Genomic DNA, 17,317 nt, shown 5'->3' on the forward strand with positions numbered 1-17,317 from the left:
TGCCTTTAGGAGATTGGCCATTGTCAAACAAAGCTGTAAAGTGCAGCCCAGTAAGCAATTATTATACAGGATTTATATAGCGCCAACAGTTTGCGTAGCGCTCAATCATATTACTGGATCATAAAAATGAGAAGGAAGGGACCTGTGTTCCCCCTAAGGTGTTTCAAGAAAAGGATTTAACAGTAAGTCAAAAACCATACTAAGTGCACATTGACTGCTCACAGGATGAAGAATTCAGGTAAATTTGGATAAATAAAAGCAGTGCAACTGAGGGCATTAAGAGACCATTATTTGGAGTCCAAAAATGGACAACTGAGGAATCTCACCTGCTAAATTATCCTCCTTTGGAATATGCACAGTGGATAGGGCAGGGACGTGCAGTTTTCCCAAAACCAGACCATGATTGGCTTTAAGTCAGCCAGATTTCAAATTCAACCCTTAGGTTTGAGGCGAGCCACTGTGCTATTGAATCTTGGCTGTATGATCCTGCAGGCAGGAGAATGTTCAGCACCGAATACCCAAATAATTCTGAGCTCAAGACTATCAGGAAACGAACTTTCTCCAGCTACCCAGTTAATAGCACCATTAGGGTGTCTAGGACTCCTCCTTTGCCCGATAAGCTGCAATCTGTCATGAGGGCCTTTTAAACCAGTGGGAAGGATTCTGGTTCTGCTCTACTAGAATGTTGAGTTGCAACAACCTGGAAATAAATATGGAACTACAGCACTTTAATAGAGGACCCCACTAAGTCCCAATCAAAATGTGCAGAGTTGATTGGCTCCTGGACTGTAAAGTCAGAACACAGCAGTGGTGTGGAGCTTGTCCAGAAGAAGGGAAACCATGGACAGAGCTGTAGTGGGTATCAGGCACTTATACTCAAAGCAATGAGGCAGCTTCAACAACAACTTAGGAAAATTTAAGAACCACTTGAACCTCTGTAGGGTAAGAGCAGTCTGTTGTACATTGGTTGATAAAGCCTGTGCAAAGTCTTCTCTCAGAAGGTAGTCCAGGTTTCCTATTACAGGAGTGGCCTGGGAGTGAAGCAGAGCAACAGGGGCCAGCACGCTGGTGACGATGATAAAAAGAAAAGACCAAAGGAAAGAGCCACAAACTGATAGTGATGTGTACCAACAACAAACTCCAGGAAGCAATGCACTGAAAAAAATGACACTTGCAAGCAGGCAACCTTAATGTTTACACAGATCAGGAAGGCCTCTGGATAAGGGGAAGCCATGACAGACTTTATAGATTCCATTATGGAAAGTGAGAACCTCTGAATCCAGTAGTTGGCAAGTTGAAACTCAAGCTATTCCTCTCTAGCATGTCTACCCTATTAAGTGTCAAGTAATTCATTTAGAGGATGGAGGTCTACAATGCATAGCAGAAACATTGCAAGGTTAGACCATATGAAGCAGGGCAGAGGTGCACTTTAAAAACACCACATCTTAACCCCTGAATATTATGCTATGGATCAAGAGCCGGATATGTTCTTAGTTCAGGCAGCTGCAAAGGGTAACAGAAGTTCCCTATACTCTGAAAACCAAGTCCCAGGCCTTGGCTCTAAGGCCTGGAGCAAAAAGAAATTTTCTCTTCCCAGCCTCTTCAGTAGAAAGCTTCCAAAGTTGAGATGCATGCTGTGGGAAAAAGGGCTCCAGCATTTGAGCCAATGGGTTCTCTGCTAGTTTACAGATAGAAGACACTGACTGGATATTAGGCACATATCATCCACTAGCTTGGCAACACATGTTCTGGAGGACAGAAAATGAAATTAGATGCAGGATCCCTGGACATATCCTGGGATCAGATGACCAATCTCTGGCAGCTGAGCCTGGCAGCCATGACAGGCAACAATTCAGGGCCCGCTAAAGAGAAGACAATCTTAATGGGGTTCCTACACAAGGACAGTCGGAGAAATGTTCAAAACCAACAGGGTACTGCTGCACAAAGCATTGGGGTGGCGTAAACAATATATAATAGGGAACAACAGATTGCTGTTACTGTGGAGAGCAGCAATGTAATGAGAAACCTAGATTGAACAAACAAAATAGGGTTAGTTAAAAATGTTTAGACTTTTTCAAGCGGAGCTGAATAAAAGATGTCCATTCTCCTAGGACATTAGCAAACAAATGAGGCATACTAGGAATAGGAGGAGTTATTCTGGACTGGCCTACAGATTTTTTTTTTTTTTTGCCAGTTTACAGTCCTCCAGTAGACAGCATTATAACCCAACAATAGGCAACTTCCTGTGTCCCTAAATGGATGAGAAAGAAAAAGGATTTGGAGCCTATATACAACTGAATGCTTACTATGACTTAAGTTCTGTAACTACAATTTGACAGAACGTCTAAAAAGAATAATACTCTTCTAAAGCAGAACAATTTTTTGTAGAGAAGGATCCATGAGGGAATGAAAGATTCAACACACATGACTTGCTTTCATCATTACACACAAAGTTCATACACACACACACACACGTTGAGACAAGCACTGTGTATATATAGCGAAAAATAAACACCTTATATACTGAAAGTAGCAATTTTTATTTGAGTTAAAATTATTTACAAAAAACCCAAAGACATACTTCATGAAACTGGTACAAACTTGATTTTTATTTTCCTGCCGTTGGCTTTTGCTCCAAATATCACAGCTGAGAAATACTGTATAAAATAAAAATAAGATTGGATTCAGAAAAAGTACTCTACCATTCTAGGTCTCCAATGGCTTGTATTTACATAAATATATACAGAGGAGAGAAAAAAAAAAAAGTTACTTTGAACTTCAGGTTATTTTGCAAGTAGGTTTCAAGTACCCTTAAAGCAGAGTATTTGATGGGGTTTTCAGCATGTACAACAATGAACAAATGACTGCCACCTCCACACTAAAGACAGGCATAGATGGCTACAATTTCCACCAATAAGCCAGCAAGAGGCGAGAAAAAAAAAAAAAAAACCCAAAAAACCCCCACAATCAATTCCTTCATCCATGCTAGAAACACAGATGGAAGAATCTCCATTGCATTCAAGCAGTTGTGCCTGCTGGTGCTAGCAAACAGTGACTGCATAATTACCACCTGGCTCAGTTGCTTTTAAATACAGTTTGTCAAGCCAGGTGGTGTTTTCAGGGCCATCCATAGCTTGAATTCCAAAACGTAAGCGGTCAATTGTGGGCTTTAGACCGCACCATCTTCCATTACCATCCCAAAGCACATCCTTAAGAATGGAATCTGTGATATCACAAAGTAATTATTTCTATTGTAAATACCGGTCACTTCAGGTGGGACTGCATACTGATAAAAATGTATATCAATGAATGAAGGAAAACAATCTGAATTTACTCTGAATCTAAAACATAGTTGGCAACTTTAAACCTCAAATTCCCAATGTCTGGCACCAAAAACCTTGAAATTAGTATGCCCAGTGTTAAGACATTGCACCTCTGGTATTTTCATAAAAAGAAAAAACAAACAAAACAGTTTTCATATTTAAACAACTTTTAAAAGAAATGGAGATGAGAAGACAGCTTAGAGTAGTGATCACGTGCACATTTCAAGTTAAAAACTTTGAAGAGAGCCTGTCAGTTTACATCTAACCATTGAAAGCCACAGATCCTACTGTGTTTTGTTAGCAGAGGGGTGCAGTACATTCAGGTTCACACTTTCCAAAGGCCAACAAAAGCAAGGTGGCCACAGTTCTGTGTAATGCCAACTCTCTCTCTCAGGCAGAGTACAAACACCTACACAGGTTAGATGGAAGCTGACACCGTGGAGCTAACAAAACAAGATAAAATACTACAAAGGATAATGAATTTAGTAATTTTGCAGAACCAGATATTAAAAAATTTGTGAAAATATGTAGGCTAACATCATATACAGAATGTCCAAATTTTTTTTTGTGAACTAAAAAAAAAAAAATGGAATTATGAAACATTAACTTATAGTGATACAGCAGTAAATGAGAACGCCTGGAATCCGGATCATATGAGAATGGGAGTCAGGCAGGGGCGGACCGACAACTCATGTGGCCCCCGGACAATAGGGGAACATGGGGCCCGTGTCCTTGCCCAAACTCAAAAAAGCCTATGAAAAAGGTCCCAGGGGCATCTCATGGGGCCCCCTACTGACCCCGAGCCCTCGGGCAGTGCCCGAGTTTCCAAATGGTCAGTCTGCCCCTGGAGTCAGGTCTACTTGCCTCCACTGTGTAAAACTACACACAGCATTAATACGACTGCAGTCTAGTGACAGGCAGGAGTGTTAAAAGCTAGGTAGCCACCACAGAGCCACTTCAGCCTAACATAGGTTTCTTGTTAATGAGATACAAAACTATGATAAAACTATTATGGTTGAAAATAATGGGAACTCACTTAGGACACTTTGTTGTCAAAGAAAAACACAAAGAAACTTGAAGAAAATGACAGTTATGGTTTACCAAAAAATACGTGTAAAACGGATTATGCAGATAAAGTTCATCAATCTGTGCCATTTCATAAACTTTGGCTCTATGTATAGTTTGTAATTAAATATGTACATGGTGTACCCAATGTTTACTCTCTTATCTTACTGGAAATCAGCCTAAATCTAAAAAGGTGTGATTGAATACGATACTGGAGTCTCAAATGGAATGAAACATCCACAATGGTAGCTAAAAAGCATATAATCTTTATTTCACATTAAAAGTACTTTGTTTTTATAAATCTTTAATGCAGTTAGATGACGCGGATAAGCACCATACTAATGCATGAGAATTATAAATTTTTAGAGGATCCCTTGAACTGACACTTTCTCACCTCATTGGTACAAACTAAGACAACTCCATGTGTCTATTAGTTAGTGTAATGCACTTTACTCCATTAACCCAAGAAAAAAAAAAATAATATTTTTCTATTTTAATATGACACCAGCAAAATAGGAACAGCTCCTATTGAATTTTTAATAACCAAGGTCAAAGTTAATGGGTCACATTCTCAGTAGGAGATCATAGACTTATATAATCCATCTTAAATGTAATATAAAATCTATTTGAAAAGACTGGAGCTTGCATGGAAGATTATGGTACCAATTGAACCAAAAATTGGTTATTGTAGCACGTCTTTTTTAAATTTATCATTTAAGTTTGGACTGACCTTGGTAAAAATATTGACACGAAACAATTTCTTTCCATTCTTTGATAAAAATTGTCACAACTACGATTTTATATTTCTTTCGAGTAAAACACACATTTTCAAACTCTGAAATTAAATAGGTGCACATAAAATAAGTAATGTTTTCGATAAAATGTAAAAGAAAAAAAAAAAAAAAAAAAGCCCAATATACATACATCAATCAAGGTCAACAATTATCAGATGTGTGCAGCAACCACTGTTTTTATGTCAGACACATAAAAGCCAATTGGAAGAAAACTGCATTGAGTCCCCTCATTATAGAATAGGTCTAGATAAGCCAGTTAAAGTATAAGTGCACTTTTAAAATACACCTAAGCTTTTTAAGCGTACCTTTTAATGGGCATAATAATGCTCCATGCCTTCATAACAGAAAATACAAATCTAAGAGCCTATGACGTCAAAGGAGGACAATGTATGGAGGAGTCAAGCTCATCGATTGGCATGGCTGTGTCAAAGGTATCCTTAAAAGGTTATTTTTAAATCTGCTCTTAAAATCTAAATTTTTTGTGGTAAACTCCAGAACATTACCCCATTCAAGATACCAGAGCTAAATGTAATACTTGTACTTTGGGCCTAGATATATGCAAGCAAAGGAAGTTCGTAACAACCTTCATCTTTTTACTGTTGTTCCCAGCAAACTGCCAGAAACAATTAGCAGTCCTCTCAGTTTACATTTCCTGTCTAAGGTGAAGTAAGTAAGCTAAAGTGTTTCTAGAGAAAAGTTCTTAATCATACAAAGAAGACTTGTAGGCTCTCTGCATCTTCTCCCCTTTCCTCAAGGATTTCTTTTTTTTTTGCTACCTGCACAGGTACTAGGTAATATTGGTATTGAAACTAATTTATCAGTCTAAAGATTGTTTTCTAGCATCATACTCCCATATTGCCATCATCCAGTGCTCTAAGGTCAGTTATTTCTTAAGTGATGTGATTGGTGCTAGTCATCATCCCAAACTTTAATTTTCAAAATAGATCAGAAAACCTATTATACCAAGCACTGGAAATGTAACATCTGCTGTAAACATCTGCAGCAAGTGACCTCATATGCTACTTTTTGAAACGTTTACTATGATTCAGGACTGTACTGCAATTTTTCCATTCAGAAAAATAAACGCAATTAAAAGATTTTTTTTTTTTTTATTAAAAGGTGCACTTATTCTTTAACAAAACTACACATTCTTATCAGCTTAAGTGTAAAATAGCTTTGAAGCAGTTTAAGCAACACTGGCAACCCTTGTACAGCTTTACACACAACATCTCTCAACCTGGAGCTGTGAATTCTAATACACTAGCCTTTGGAATGACAAACAAAAATAATTTATCCAACTTCTAAAACCTCTCCCATGGTGTTCCTGTAACTCAAAGCAGGACCTTGGGATTAGCTTATTCTCATTTCTTTATGTACTCCTTTCTGCATACTGGTGGTGCTTGCTGAAGAATTACCAATATCCAAATATTGTCAAAGACAAACCAGACATACCACCAGCAAAGGTATGCAATCTTAGGAACTGTTAAATGTTCAGATATCTGCACCTCTGCAATGTAAGCATCAACATAATGCTGAAATACCCTGATTTTGCAAGGCATTTGGGGGGGGGGGGGATAACCGATTACTTTAAAAGGACAATACATAGAAAACAGAGGTGTTAAGACATTAAAAAAAGTACTTATGCCAACAGTAAAAAGTAAACAGATAACCTGCATGTCCCCTGAAAACAAGCGAACATAATACACAAAGTAATTTCTGCACTCAAATCTTTGGGATTGCTGCTAGCGGCTGTCACATCAGCCTAAGCATCATTTAAACCAGGAGCAAAGAAAGCATTTTAGGTGAGGCCTCAGTCACTAATGTTTATTGTTAAGCACAGCTGAAAAGAAGCTTCAGTTTTGGCTGCTTATCAAATGCTCAACTGCAGGACAATCCAACATTGCATGTGAAAACTAAGAGCACTATGCCTCATTATATAAAGAGGTTGCTACCTTCAATAGAACACTCCAGATACTGAGGGATCATGGCTAGTATGGGTTGAGTTGCTCATACCCTAAGATAAAATGTACAAGTGTCTTGGAGTGCTTGCAGCTGTAATGACTATTCTTGCAAGACTCAGGGCCATAAACATTGCTTTTCTATAGGTTGACAGTTGACAAAACTCAGCAGTGGTATGACAGGATCCATGCCCAAAAGGTGACAGCTGCTCAAAACAAAGAGGGTGTTTCAAACTCAAAGCTGAAGGCAATTATATACCTATTAAAACTGCCCATTGCTAAAATCAAATATCTATTCTTTTCTTATAAATGAGGCCCAGTACCACTGCTCATGGAGACATCACTTGAGTACCCAAACCAAATAAATAAACATTGCTTGCAAAATGTTCCAACATCACTGTGGTTTGCCCAGGAATTAAACTGCACAATAAATCTGTATATAAAAGAAAGAAAATAAAAACCAATGTAAAGATAAAGCCACTCTTTGGAAAGTTAGTTTTACCTTTTCACATTTCTCAATGTGAAACTGACAACCTTCATATATCCCCATCCCACCCTCCCTTTGCTATCAAAATTGTACAGATTACAAGTGCAAAATTAGTAGATCTAGAAAGAATTTTCAAAACTGAATATATTTTATTAACATTTTCACATAAATATTGCTAAGAACCTCAACTATTTTTTATTTTTTTTTTTACAAAAAGCCAAAACTACCTACAGCGTTTCTCCACCTTCCTTGAACATGTTCTATGCAGGCAGAGATGCATATTGGGTGTTGATCACCTATATGGCTTTATTAACATCTTCTTGGTAGACAGTAATGTGTGGTCATAGTGGACATCAGATGCACCCTTGATGAGAAAGTAAAGTATCTGCTGTACACAAAGATGACAGCAAATTGCGCATAGGTCTAAACGCGAGAACGTACCTCGGGCTGAAGTTACTCATCCAAAATATTTGCCAGCTTCAAAGAAAACTCTCGATGGAGAGCGCTTGAAGAGTCTACACTACTACTGACAAACATGCCTGCCACTTGTCATTTCAATGTTCTCTTTAAGAGTGCCTTCTGTTCTTGTATGCCAACTAAAAGCTTTTAAAACAGTAAATGTCAAGGTACTGCAAACCTCCACTTCAGCAAAGGTTACAAGAGACTAAATGTTAAAATACAAAGCCTGCCAAAGGCATGTTCCTCCGTGCCACCCAAGACAGACACTGTGGGTGGAAAAAAAAAAAGCATTAGAGGAAGATGAACTCCCCCCAAAAGTCAACTAAGGGCACATCCCTTTTCATTTACATTAGTCCAAGATGACACCTGAGATGGACCACGAGAAATATAAAAATAGATCCCTATTTACTAACTGGGCATGTACTGTACAATTGAGCTATTGACAAAAGCACTTCCAATTGTATTAGTGCTCTGGCACACTTAAAAAAAACAGGGTCTACCAGCCTGTCTTTTGGAATTTGGTGCTGCAGAGCTCTACAAGTTTCACAACATAATTACTTTAAGGTATCAATAAGTCTTAAATTAACAAAGGAAATAAGGGAGGGAACATATACAGAAAATACATTTTATGAAAAAAACTTATGATTGGAGCAGTCTAATAAAATTTATAAAATGGAGTAGCTGAGGAAAAAAAAACTATTAACAGTATCCTAAAAAATACATTTATCTCTTGTACTTTTGGAAGCATTGAAAGCCTATTAGAAAGCAGGAAGGTGGGGGGGTGGGAGAAAAGAAAAACACAAAAAGCAGCTCATTGTCCAGATGTTTTTTTTAGCCTTCACCCAGGCTGAGCAGTCAATGTACCTGGCTGGCATAGAATGCAGTATTCGATAGTAAACAGCAGTTGCATGAACAGCAGCAATTTTCCATCAATTTTTAGATTTTTTCCCTTTAACTGGCCATAACCAAATTCTACTTGAGGAAATACGCAGTGAAAACCCCATAGAATTCTATAAAAACGCAAAAGAATCGAAATACTGCAATGATTACAACAGCCGGGTCACTTATCCATCTAGAGAATCTCTGGTCCTTGGAATTAAAAGCCGCTGTATGCTCAGCTAAAACCTGGTTGTTATGGCAAACGTATGCTCAAACTGCAAAAATCAGAGTCCTGTTTGCCATTTCCATGTAAGTAGCACATAATCTGCACACAGTGCGTCTTCAGGGATTTTAACATGAGTTGTATATCCAGCATTTATAAAAGTCTGTTGATAATGGTGCATTCTAGCAGTGATCCAAATAATCAATGACTCTTGAGATGGACTTCTGGCCTGTTGTTCCCACTGCACACTGTAAGAGAAAAAAGGGAAACATAAGTTATTGGGTGCTATTAATTAACAACCTCACTAACTAGACAAAGCTGTTAATAATGGTATTGTATACAGTGGACTTTTCCCAAAACCAATATATTCAAGGCATGCCATGAATGATTTGTTACATTTGTTTGTTTATTCAACTGAGCTGTCAAGACATCAAATGTCTGGTGTCATAGCTCATTACATGGGCAAAAACCATGCAGATCATAGAGGCCAAGATGGTCACTTCCTTTGCTGTAAAAGGATAGGAGGGCTTAGCTTTGCTCTAAGAATGCTTATTCAGCATCAGGAAAAAGAGGAATTTTAACTTACCAGTAAATTACACATCTTACGCACAGGATACAGGCAAAGTATTCATAGACTCTGGGTTATGTGCTCAGAGCTTAAAGGATAAGTTCACCTTTTGGAACATCTTATATGCTCTACCAGTTTTTATGGTGGAACATGTAACATGTTCCCATATCTGCAGCTGTGCCCGCCGCCCCCACCTCCCTCTGATAGATTTGAAAACAGTGTGGTGGTGCGGGGCTCCACCCACATGGCTGTGTCATGCATTCACAGAGATCTGTGAATGTGTGCTTACAAGTCCCATATGGCAAGCAGATATTCTGACAGGTCTGCAGGAGGCCTGCATGGCATCAGCGATCTACTGATAGTTCGTACAATGCTTTTCAGGCTCCTTTGGACAAAAATAAAAATGCACATTTTTTTTTTTTACCAGTCCTTTAAGGTAATTTGTCACTGGCAAAGATTTTGAAGATATTCCAACTGGGTGCCTCCCCTAAAACACTACCTGACTTGGTGCGTCCTCAGTTTTGTAGATATACAGAGTAACCAAAGAATGGAATGGAGGGTGGCCTGTGTCTTGTACTGTAGTCCAAGATATGGAATTTACAGGCAAGTCAAAATCTCACTTATCTTAACGGTACAGGACACAGGCAAAATTATTAATAAACCTTGGGACGTCCCCAGGCAAAGAATGAGAAGGGTGGGCAATAACTAGGTAAATAGAACTGCGCAAACAGGCCCAACAGACTTAACTTCAAGGAACCGCTGCAGGAACCTTGCGACCATACATGGCAACCCCAGAAGATTGGACATCCATCTAGTAGAACTTTGAAAAAGTATAAACAGAGGACCAAGTGGTAGCCTTACATAGCTGGGCTACAGAGGCCTAGTTCAGGAAACTCCCTACTGTTATGGTGGAATGGGTGCATAAAATTGCAGGAAGAAATTTTCCTCAAAAGTGTAAACTTCAGCAATCAGATTTCTAATCCATCTCGCAGTGCTGGACTTTGAAGCAGTGTGCCTTGTGAGGTTCTTAGGACAGGATAAATATGGAATGTGTCCATCTGATAAAAGCTGTAAGATGCTAATGACTCACACTACATCCTGGCAATGAAGAGAGATTTTCTTTGGAAGGTTTAAATCAGGGCACAAGTATGGTAGGACTATGTCCTCATTTAGGTGGAAAACTGATACCACCTTGGGAAGAAAAGATGGTCTTGGGTGTAAGACAACCTTAACTTTGTGAAGCATACAGAATGTCTCCTAACAGGAGATAGAAGCCAATTCAGACACATCTGACAGACGTGTTAGCAACCAAAAAAGCTACTTTGAACTAGTCAGGATTATTCCCTTAGATGATCTGTCCTGCAAAGGGTGGTTTCTGTAGGGCAAAGAGATCCAAGTTAAAACCCCAAGAAAGCACAGGGTGCTGCAATGTAGGTTTAATGCAAGATACACCTTGAAGAAATGTTTTTACAAGGGGGGCGGAGCAAAGTCAGAGGTCTTTTAAATAGAATGGAGAAAGCCAAGACCTGTCCTTTCAAGGGCTTAAATGGTTCTGGTTGATTGTAGGAAGGCCAAAATGCGAGGCACAGAGTAACCTCTGGAGTTTAAGTGCCTATATTCACACCAAACAAAAAAAAAAAAATTCTTGATTTTAGCAATAGACACAGACCTCTTTATCTTTTAAGACCTGGGCTTCAACAGAAATGCCATTAAAGCCAGGGACTAAAAAGCAAGATGGAATAGAGAGCCCTGAAATAGCATATCTGGCCTGTTGGAAAGAGGCCAGGGGTCATCTGCTTGAGGTCTGAGTATTGTGGTGTACCAGGTTCTTCTGGGCCTGTTTAGCGCAATTTAAAAAAAAAAAAAAAGTTTTCTGCTTGTCATTTCATTTTGAGCAGACAAAGCAGAATTCACACTGGGGGGATGGTCTAGATTAGCCTGAATTTAGCAAAGTGCTGCACATAAATCTGAAATAACCACAATGAAACTTATTTAAACAAATGCAAACCAACAATTACACGTGATATTACTACATTTTACATAATATATTACAGTGGGTATAGAAAAAAATCACCCCATCAAAATAGTCACATTTTGTTGCTTTGCAGCCTGAAATGAAGACAAAGTTTTTGTTTTATCCAGCTGGATTTACTCAGTGCAACATCCAAGTGAAAGATAGAACACCAAGTCAGAAAAAAAAAAAATTCAAAAACCGAAAAAGGATCACTCTCGTGTCAGTATTTTGTTGAACCACCTTTTGCTTTAATTACAGCCTTTAGTCTGTTGGGATATGTCTCTACTAAGATTGCACATCTAGACTTCGCAATATTTGCCCAATCTTCTTTGCAGAACTGCTCAAGCTCAGTTAAATGTGATGGTGACTGTTTGTGGACTGCAGTCTTCAAGTCATTCCACAGATTTTCAATGGAGTTTAAAGGATAAGTTCACCTTTGGAACACGTTACATTTCCCACCCATTTTCAGGGTGCAAAATTTAACATGTTCCCATAGCCACAGCTGCGCCGGCCGCCACCCCTCCCTCTGACAGACAGTACAGGGAAACTTCTCTCCATACTGTCAGATTTGAAAACAGCGTGGCTATATGGGGCTCCTCCCCACACGGCCGCTTTACTCATTCACAGTGTTCTGTGAATGAGTGCCTACAAGTCCCAACAGCCTTCAACCACTGTGCTTTGGCTCATTGTCATGTTGGAAGGTAAAGCATCTTCACATTGACAACTTTCTGGCAGAGGGCAGCAGATTTTCCTCAATTTGACAGTAGTGTTTTGCTCCATCTATTTCGCCTTCTATTCTGATAAGTGCTCCAGTCCCTGCTGCAGAGACACGCCCCATAACAGGATATTATTACCATCTCCATGCATTACTGTAGGAATGGTTATTTGGATGGGGAGTTGTACTGGATTTCTTCCAGACATATCGTTTAGTGTGGACACCAAATCATTCAATTTTAGTCTCATCTGATCATAACACTTTATTCCATGCAGCCTCAAAATCTGTTTTGGCAAAGCTCAGTCATGACTGCATGTGGTCTTTCTTGAGGAGTGGCTTTTGTCTTGCAGTTCTCACATACAAGCCACATTTGTAGAGAATTTGAGATATTGTTATCACATGCACACAATGACCACACTGTCAATTCCCTGCAACTGCTTCAGAGTTGCTGTAGGCCTCTTAGTACCCTCTCTGACCAGTTTCCTCCTGGTTCTCTCATCCAGTTTGGAGCGTCGTCCTGATCTAGGGAGGGGGGTCTGTGCTGTACCTAGTACCTTCCTCTTGATAATAGACTTCACTGTGCTTCTAGGCATTGATAAAGCCTTTGACTTTTTTTTTTTGTATCAATCTCCTGACTTTGACAGTGCCTTGCTACCCATAGTTGATGGTTTGCTTCGGTTGTACCAGGGACTAAAATGCTTCAGGAAAGCGGTTTCCATGCTGAGCTAATCAAAATGACCACAGCTGATAACAGTTGAAAATCAAATAGCTTTGTGTGCCATTGAGAAGGTAGCTAGCTACCTGTCCGAGTTTACAAGTAATTTTTAGGAAATGTCTGCGTTATATCTTTCATTTTGATGTTATAAGTTGCACTAAGAAAATACAGCTGGAAAAAACAAAAACAGTCTTCATTTCAGACTGCAAAGCAAGAAAATGTATTTTAAAAAGGGAGGTGATTCTTTTCTATACCCACTGAACATGAGTTTTAGTTACTTTTCACCACACCCTGTGCTCCGTCACCAGCTGCACCACCTGCTCATCTTACAATATTGACCTATATTGAGTTGCACCCCTCGTGATCTAGTTTTTTCACTCCATGACCAAAGACACTAGGGACATGACGAAACACATCAGGGTGGAACTACATTACATCATGCACGATGAAGTGAAGTTTCTTTCTATGAGGAAATGCTATTAGTTCTTAATGCATTTTTAAAATGGTGGATCATTCCTGCACAGTACTTGTGTGTATGTAAGGGTATGGTGCTAAAATACACTGCACGATGAAAGCTTTTCTTTTTTTTTTTTCTGAGTAATATCAATCAGAGGTGGCTGGATGGTTTCCCTGGGAGATGAGAAAGTTTGAGGAGTTCTGCTTAATACATCTGGAGAATTCTGGGAAGTTTTCAATCCAAATGAAAGGGTCATATGCTATTTGACCTATTTATAACTATTGGTCAATTTTGTAAGGTGAGCAGGTGCTGCAGCTGGTGATGGAGCACAAGGTGGTAAAAAGTAACAAAAAAACTCATAGTTCACACTTTCGGTGGAAGCATTTTATTGAAATATTTTAGCATGTTGGGAATACACGCATGTTATCATCAATTGATGAACTTTGATGCACTTAAATTGGAATAGTCAGTCACGTAACAAGTGCATGTATGTTATTAGGAATGCTATGAACTACTATACATGTTTCCTGTTAAGCACAGCAATTTATATGAAGTAAATATATAGCACATGTAATTTTTGGGTTGTATTTATTTTAAGTGTATTTAATTGTACACAGAGGTTATTTCAGATTATGCAGCAGTATATTTGCTATACACATGTTCTTGATGTGGGAACACATGTCAATGCAGGTAGCAATCAAATATAATAGTAGTTTATTTTCGTTAATACGGTGGTAACGGGAGATTTTCTTTCTTTTTGAATTTGTAGGTTAGCTTGAACTGAGATCAGGGAATTATCAAAGCATTCAAGGCTACTGCTAGAGGATCCTTGGACCTGGCTACAAACAAAAGGTGGCTTGCTGTTGAATCTGGAGGTAAGGTCTACACCCAGGGTCATATTGGTTGTTCATTGTCCTAGTCCAGTTAGCTGCACGTTCACACTGAAAGTGGAGGGCATCTAAATTTATCTGCAGAATCACTGAAGATGTTCATTCTATCAAAAAGTACTGTCAGATGTTTGTTCAAGACTGAGATTCTGAAGGGTCAACAACCATGATATACCACTTATTTGTCGAACTCTATCCAGTGGGGGGGGGGGGGGGGGGAGAGGTTGGCAAATACTTGGGGAGGAGTAAAAATCCTGTCTGGAGTGATCCAATCATCACAGAGACTGAGTGTTGTGCGGGCCCTCAGCAGAGGGAATATTTATCTGCAGTTTTAGAATAGCTCCCTTTCACCAGGTCTCCACGATAGTTAGGGTTGAGCGTATTCCCTTGTTAGGTACTCATGGAGTAGGATACGGAATATAGGGTAAGCCTGTCCAGAAGAATGCAGCAACCTGGTTGTAGTCAAGTCCTGTACTGAACCTTCATTGTGAAAGGGGGAGTAGAAGTGCCTGAGTAGCTTTATAATGCCTTTATGCGGAAATGGCAGTAAAGTATGCAACCTTTGGTGTGCTATCATACCTAGTCATCTACAGGAGACTGAGTGTCTTAGACTGTAGTGAATACCATTCAACCATTGTCTTGGGGTCTTTTACTGGAATGGTCAAAAGCACACAGGGTGGCCTTGTCTTACCTGTATTCAATGCTGGACTGTATATAGAAAGTCCAGCATTTGACTGTCACGGTGGGAATATCTCAGAAGGAAGCTTCAGAGAAAGGGTTCCATAGGGATAGACCACAGCCTTGGACCTGTGTAGCACCCTGCGGATAACTACATGCATGGCACATGGCAAGTGTTAAGGTGAGCGCTGATGAAGAATATTGCCCAAAACAATATTACAGGTTGTCCTCAGTGTGGGGTTCGGGTATGATTAGCAAAGTAACGCTGATCCAAATACACTGCTACTAATTGTAGCATTAGAAAGCAGTGAGGAACTGATTTAAGACTTTGTAGATAAAATAACAATAAATAAAAGCAAAGTGGTTAAGGTAAGAGTTACTTCTTCACAAAGGAGAAGAGACCCATCACCTCAGGGCACTAGCAAAAAACTAAGGATTCAGAAAATGATTTCTGGATCGGTGTACTGGCTAAACCCAGTGTATCTTGCACTTGTTGTTAAGTCGAATTTAATCAGAAGATCAGAGCTAAGAACACTTTAAAGACTGCAGCTCCCCCCAGTCAAAAAAAGAAACCTAAGCATTGGGATAGACTAACTGGAATGAGCCCCTAAAGTAACCAAAACAATGGCCTATATATATAGTCTTACAGCTTCTACATTGCTAGTGGGGAGACCAATCAACAGTTACTATAGTAATTAATTATAACAGTTACTATTGTCTCAGCCCCCCATGCTAATCCTAAGCAAAAGGAGGGAGTACAAACTGTATGTGTGTATCAAAACAGGACAGTGCTACTGTGCTCCCTCCCATGGCAATAGGGGGCTGTTCCCAATGCCTGCTCCATTCCTACAATAACTTGGGACGAAGCCATCAATGGCTACAGTAACACGTTACTTATAAACACAATAGTGGACTTCATTGTTTGAACAGAAAGAGCCCTGGCATGTAAGTAGGTAAATCGGAATGCTTTGGAGGGGAATTTATCAACACTGGAGCAACAAGAATTTGAAGCAGCTCTGCATGTCAGTTTCTATCTTTCATTTTCAAAGCTTAAAAGGAACAAGCTGAAATTAGAAGCTGTATTATAACCTTTTTGAAAACAAATTCAAATAAATAAATGAATATAATAAAATCCAAACACTTCGATATAATAATAAAATTCAAATTGAAAAATAAATAAATAAATAAAAAATAAATAAAAAAGTCCAATACAAAGTGTCCCAAAAAGTCCCAATATAAACAAAAATTAGTGTCCAACAAAATTAGTGTCCAAAAATTGTCCAAATTTCCAAATTAAATTCATCCAGTCATAAGAAATTCTTTTTTCATCCCGTAATACCTCGATAAAAACAAATTTTAGAAATCTAGTGCATAGTTTTAGTACATAATATATTCTCTCCGTGCAAACGCAAAAATGTGCAAACACTATATATGTGTATATCTCTTCCGTGCACATGTGAATAAACGGTGACCACTCAGTGAACACTGCAATACTGTGTATCCACCAGCACCAATATTAGATACTATTACCCTCTGTATCCATATGAGATCTTCTAAAAGCTCCAAAAATATTCCAAGGTCCTCAAAAGACAAGAAGGGTCTCAAGACTCATGTTCAAGATGTAATAAAACAATTTAATAAGAACTTACATTAAAATTGCCAAATTCCGGCTTCCAACATGTCTTCTATGTGAGTCCTAACAAACAAATGCGATTTGCCATGTGTTGACAACCCACAAAATGGCCGCGGCGACACTTCCGGTCTGCGTGCGTGCGTCACTACGTCACACCCTTAACGCGTTTCGTCACTTCCGGACTTCGTCTGAAGGGATCTTCAGACGAAGTCCGGAAGTGACGAAACGCGTTAAGGGTGTGACGTAGTGACGCACGCACGCAGACCGGAAGTGTCGCCGCGGCCATTTTGTGGGTTGTCAACACATGGCAAATCGCATTTGTTTGTTAGGACTCACATAGAAGACATGTTGGAAGCCGGAATTTGGCAATTTTAATGTAAGTTCTTATTAAATTGTTTTATTACATCTTGAACATGAGTCTTGAGACCCTTCTTGTCTTTTGAGGACCTTGGAATATTTTTG

General features: G+C 39.1%; 1 protein-coding gene across 2 annotated transcripts in view; it reads right to left on the reverse strand.

Annotated features, from left to right (window-relative positions):
* Positions 1 to 7,756: 7,756 nt before the first annotated feature.
* WAPL (WAPL cohesin release factor) overlaps positions 7,757 to 17,317 on the reverse strand; it is a 140,768-nt gene continuing 131,207 nt past the window's right edge. For both annotated transcript variants that reach the window (XM_089676484.1, XM_089676483.1), the window contains one exon: positions 7,757 to 9,436. In XM_089676484.1, the coding sequence (XP_089532610.1) occupies positions 9,371 to 9,436 (66 nt within the window). In that variant the 3' untranslated portion in view covers positions 7,757 to 9,370. The remainder of the gene's footprint in view (positions 9,437 to 17,317) is intronic.

The sequence above is a fragment of the Staurois parvus genome, unplaced genomic scaffold, assembly GCF_062004578.1.
Source record: "Staurois parvus isolate SC_StPar_1 unplaced genomic scaffold, SC_StPar_1.0 ptg000170l, whole genome shotgun sequence".
Classification (NCBI taxonomy): domain Eukaryota; kingdom Metazoa; phylum Chordata; class Amphibia; order Anura; family Ranidae; genus Staurois; species Staurois parvus.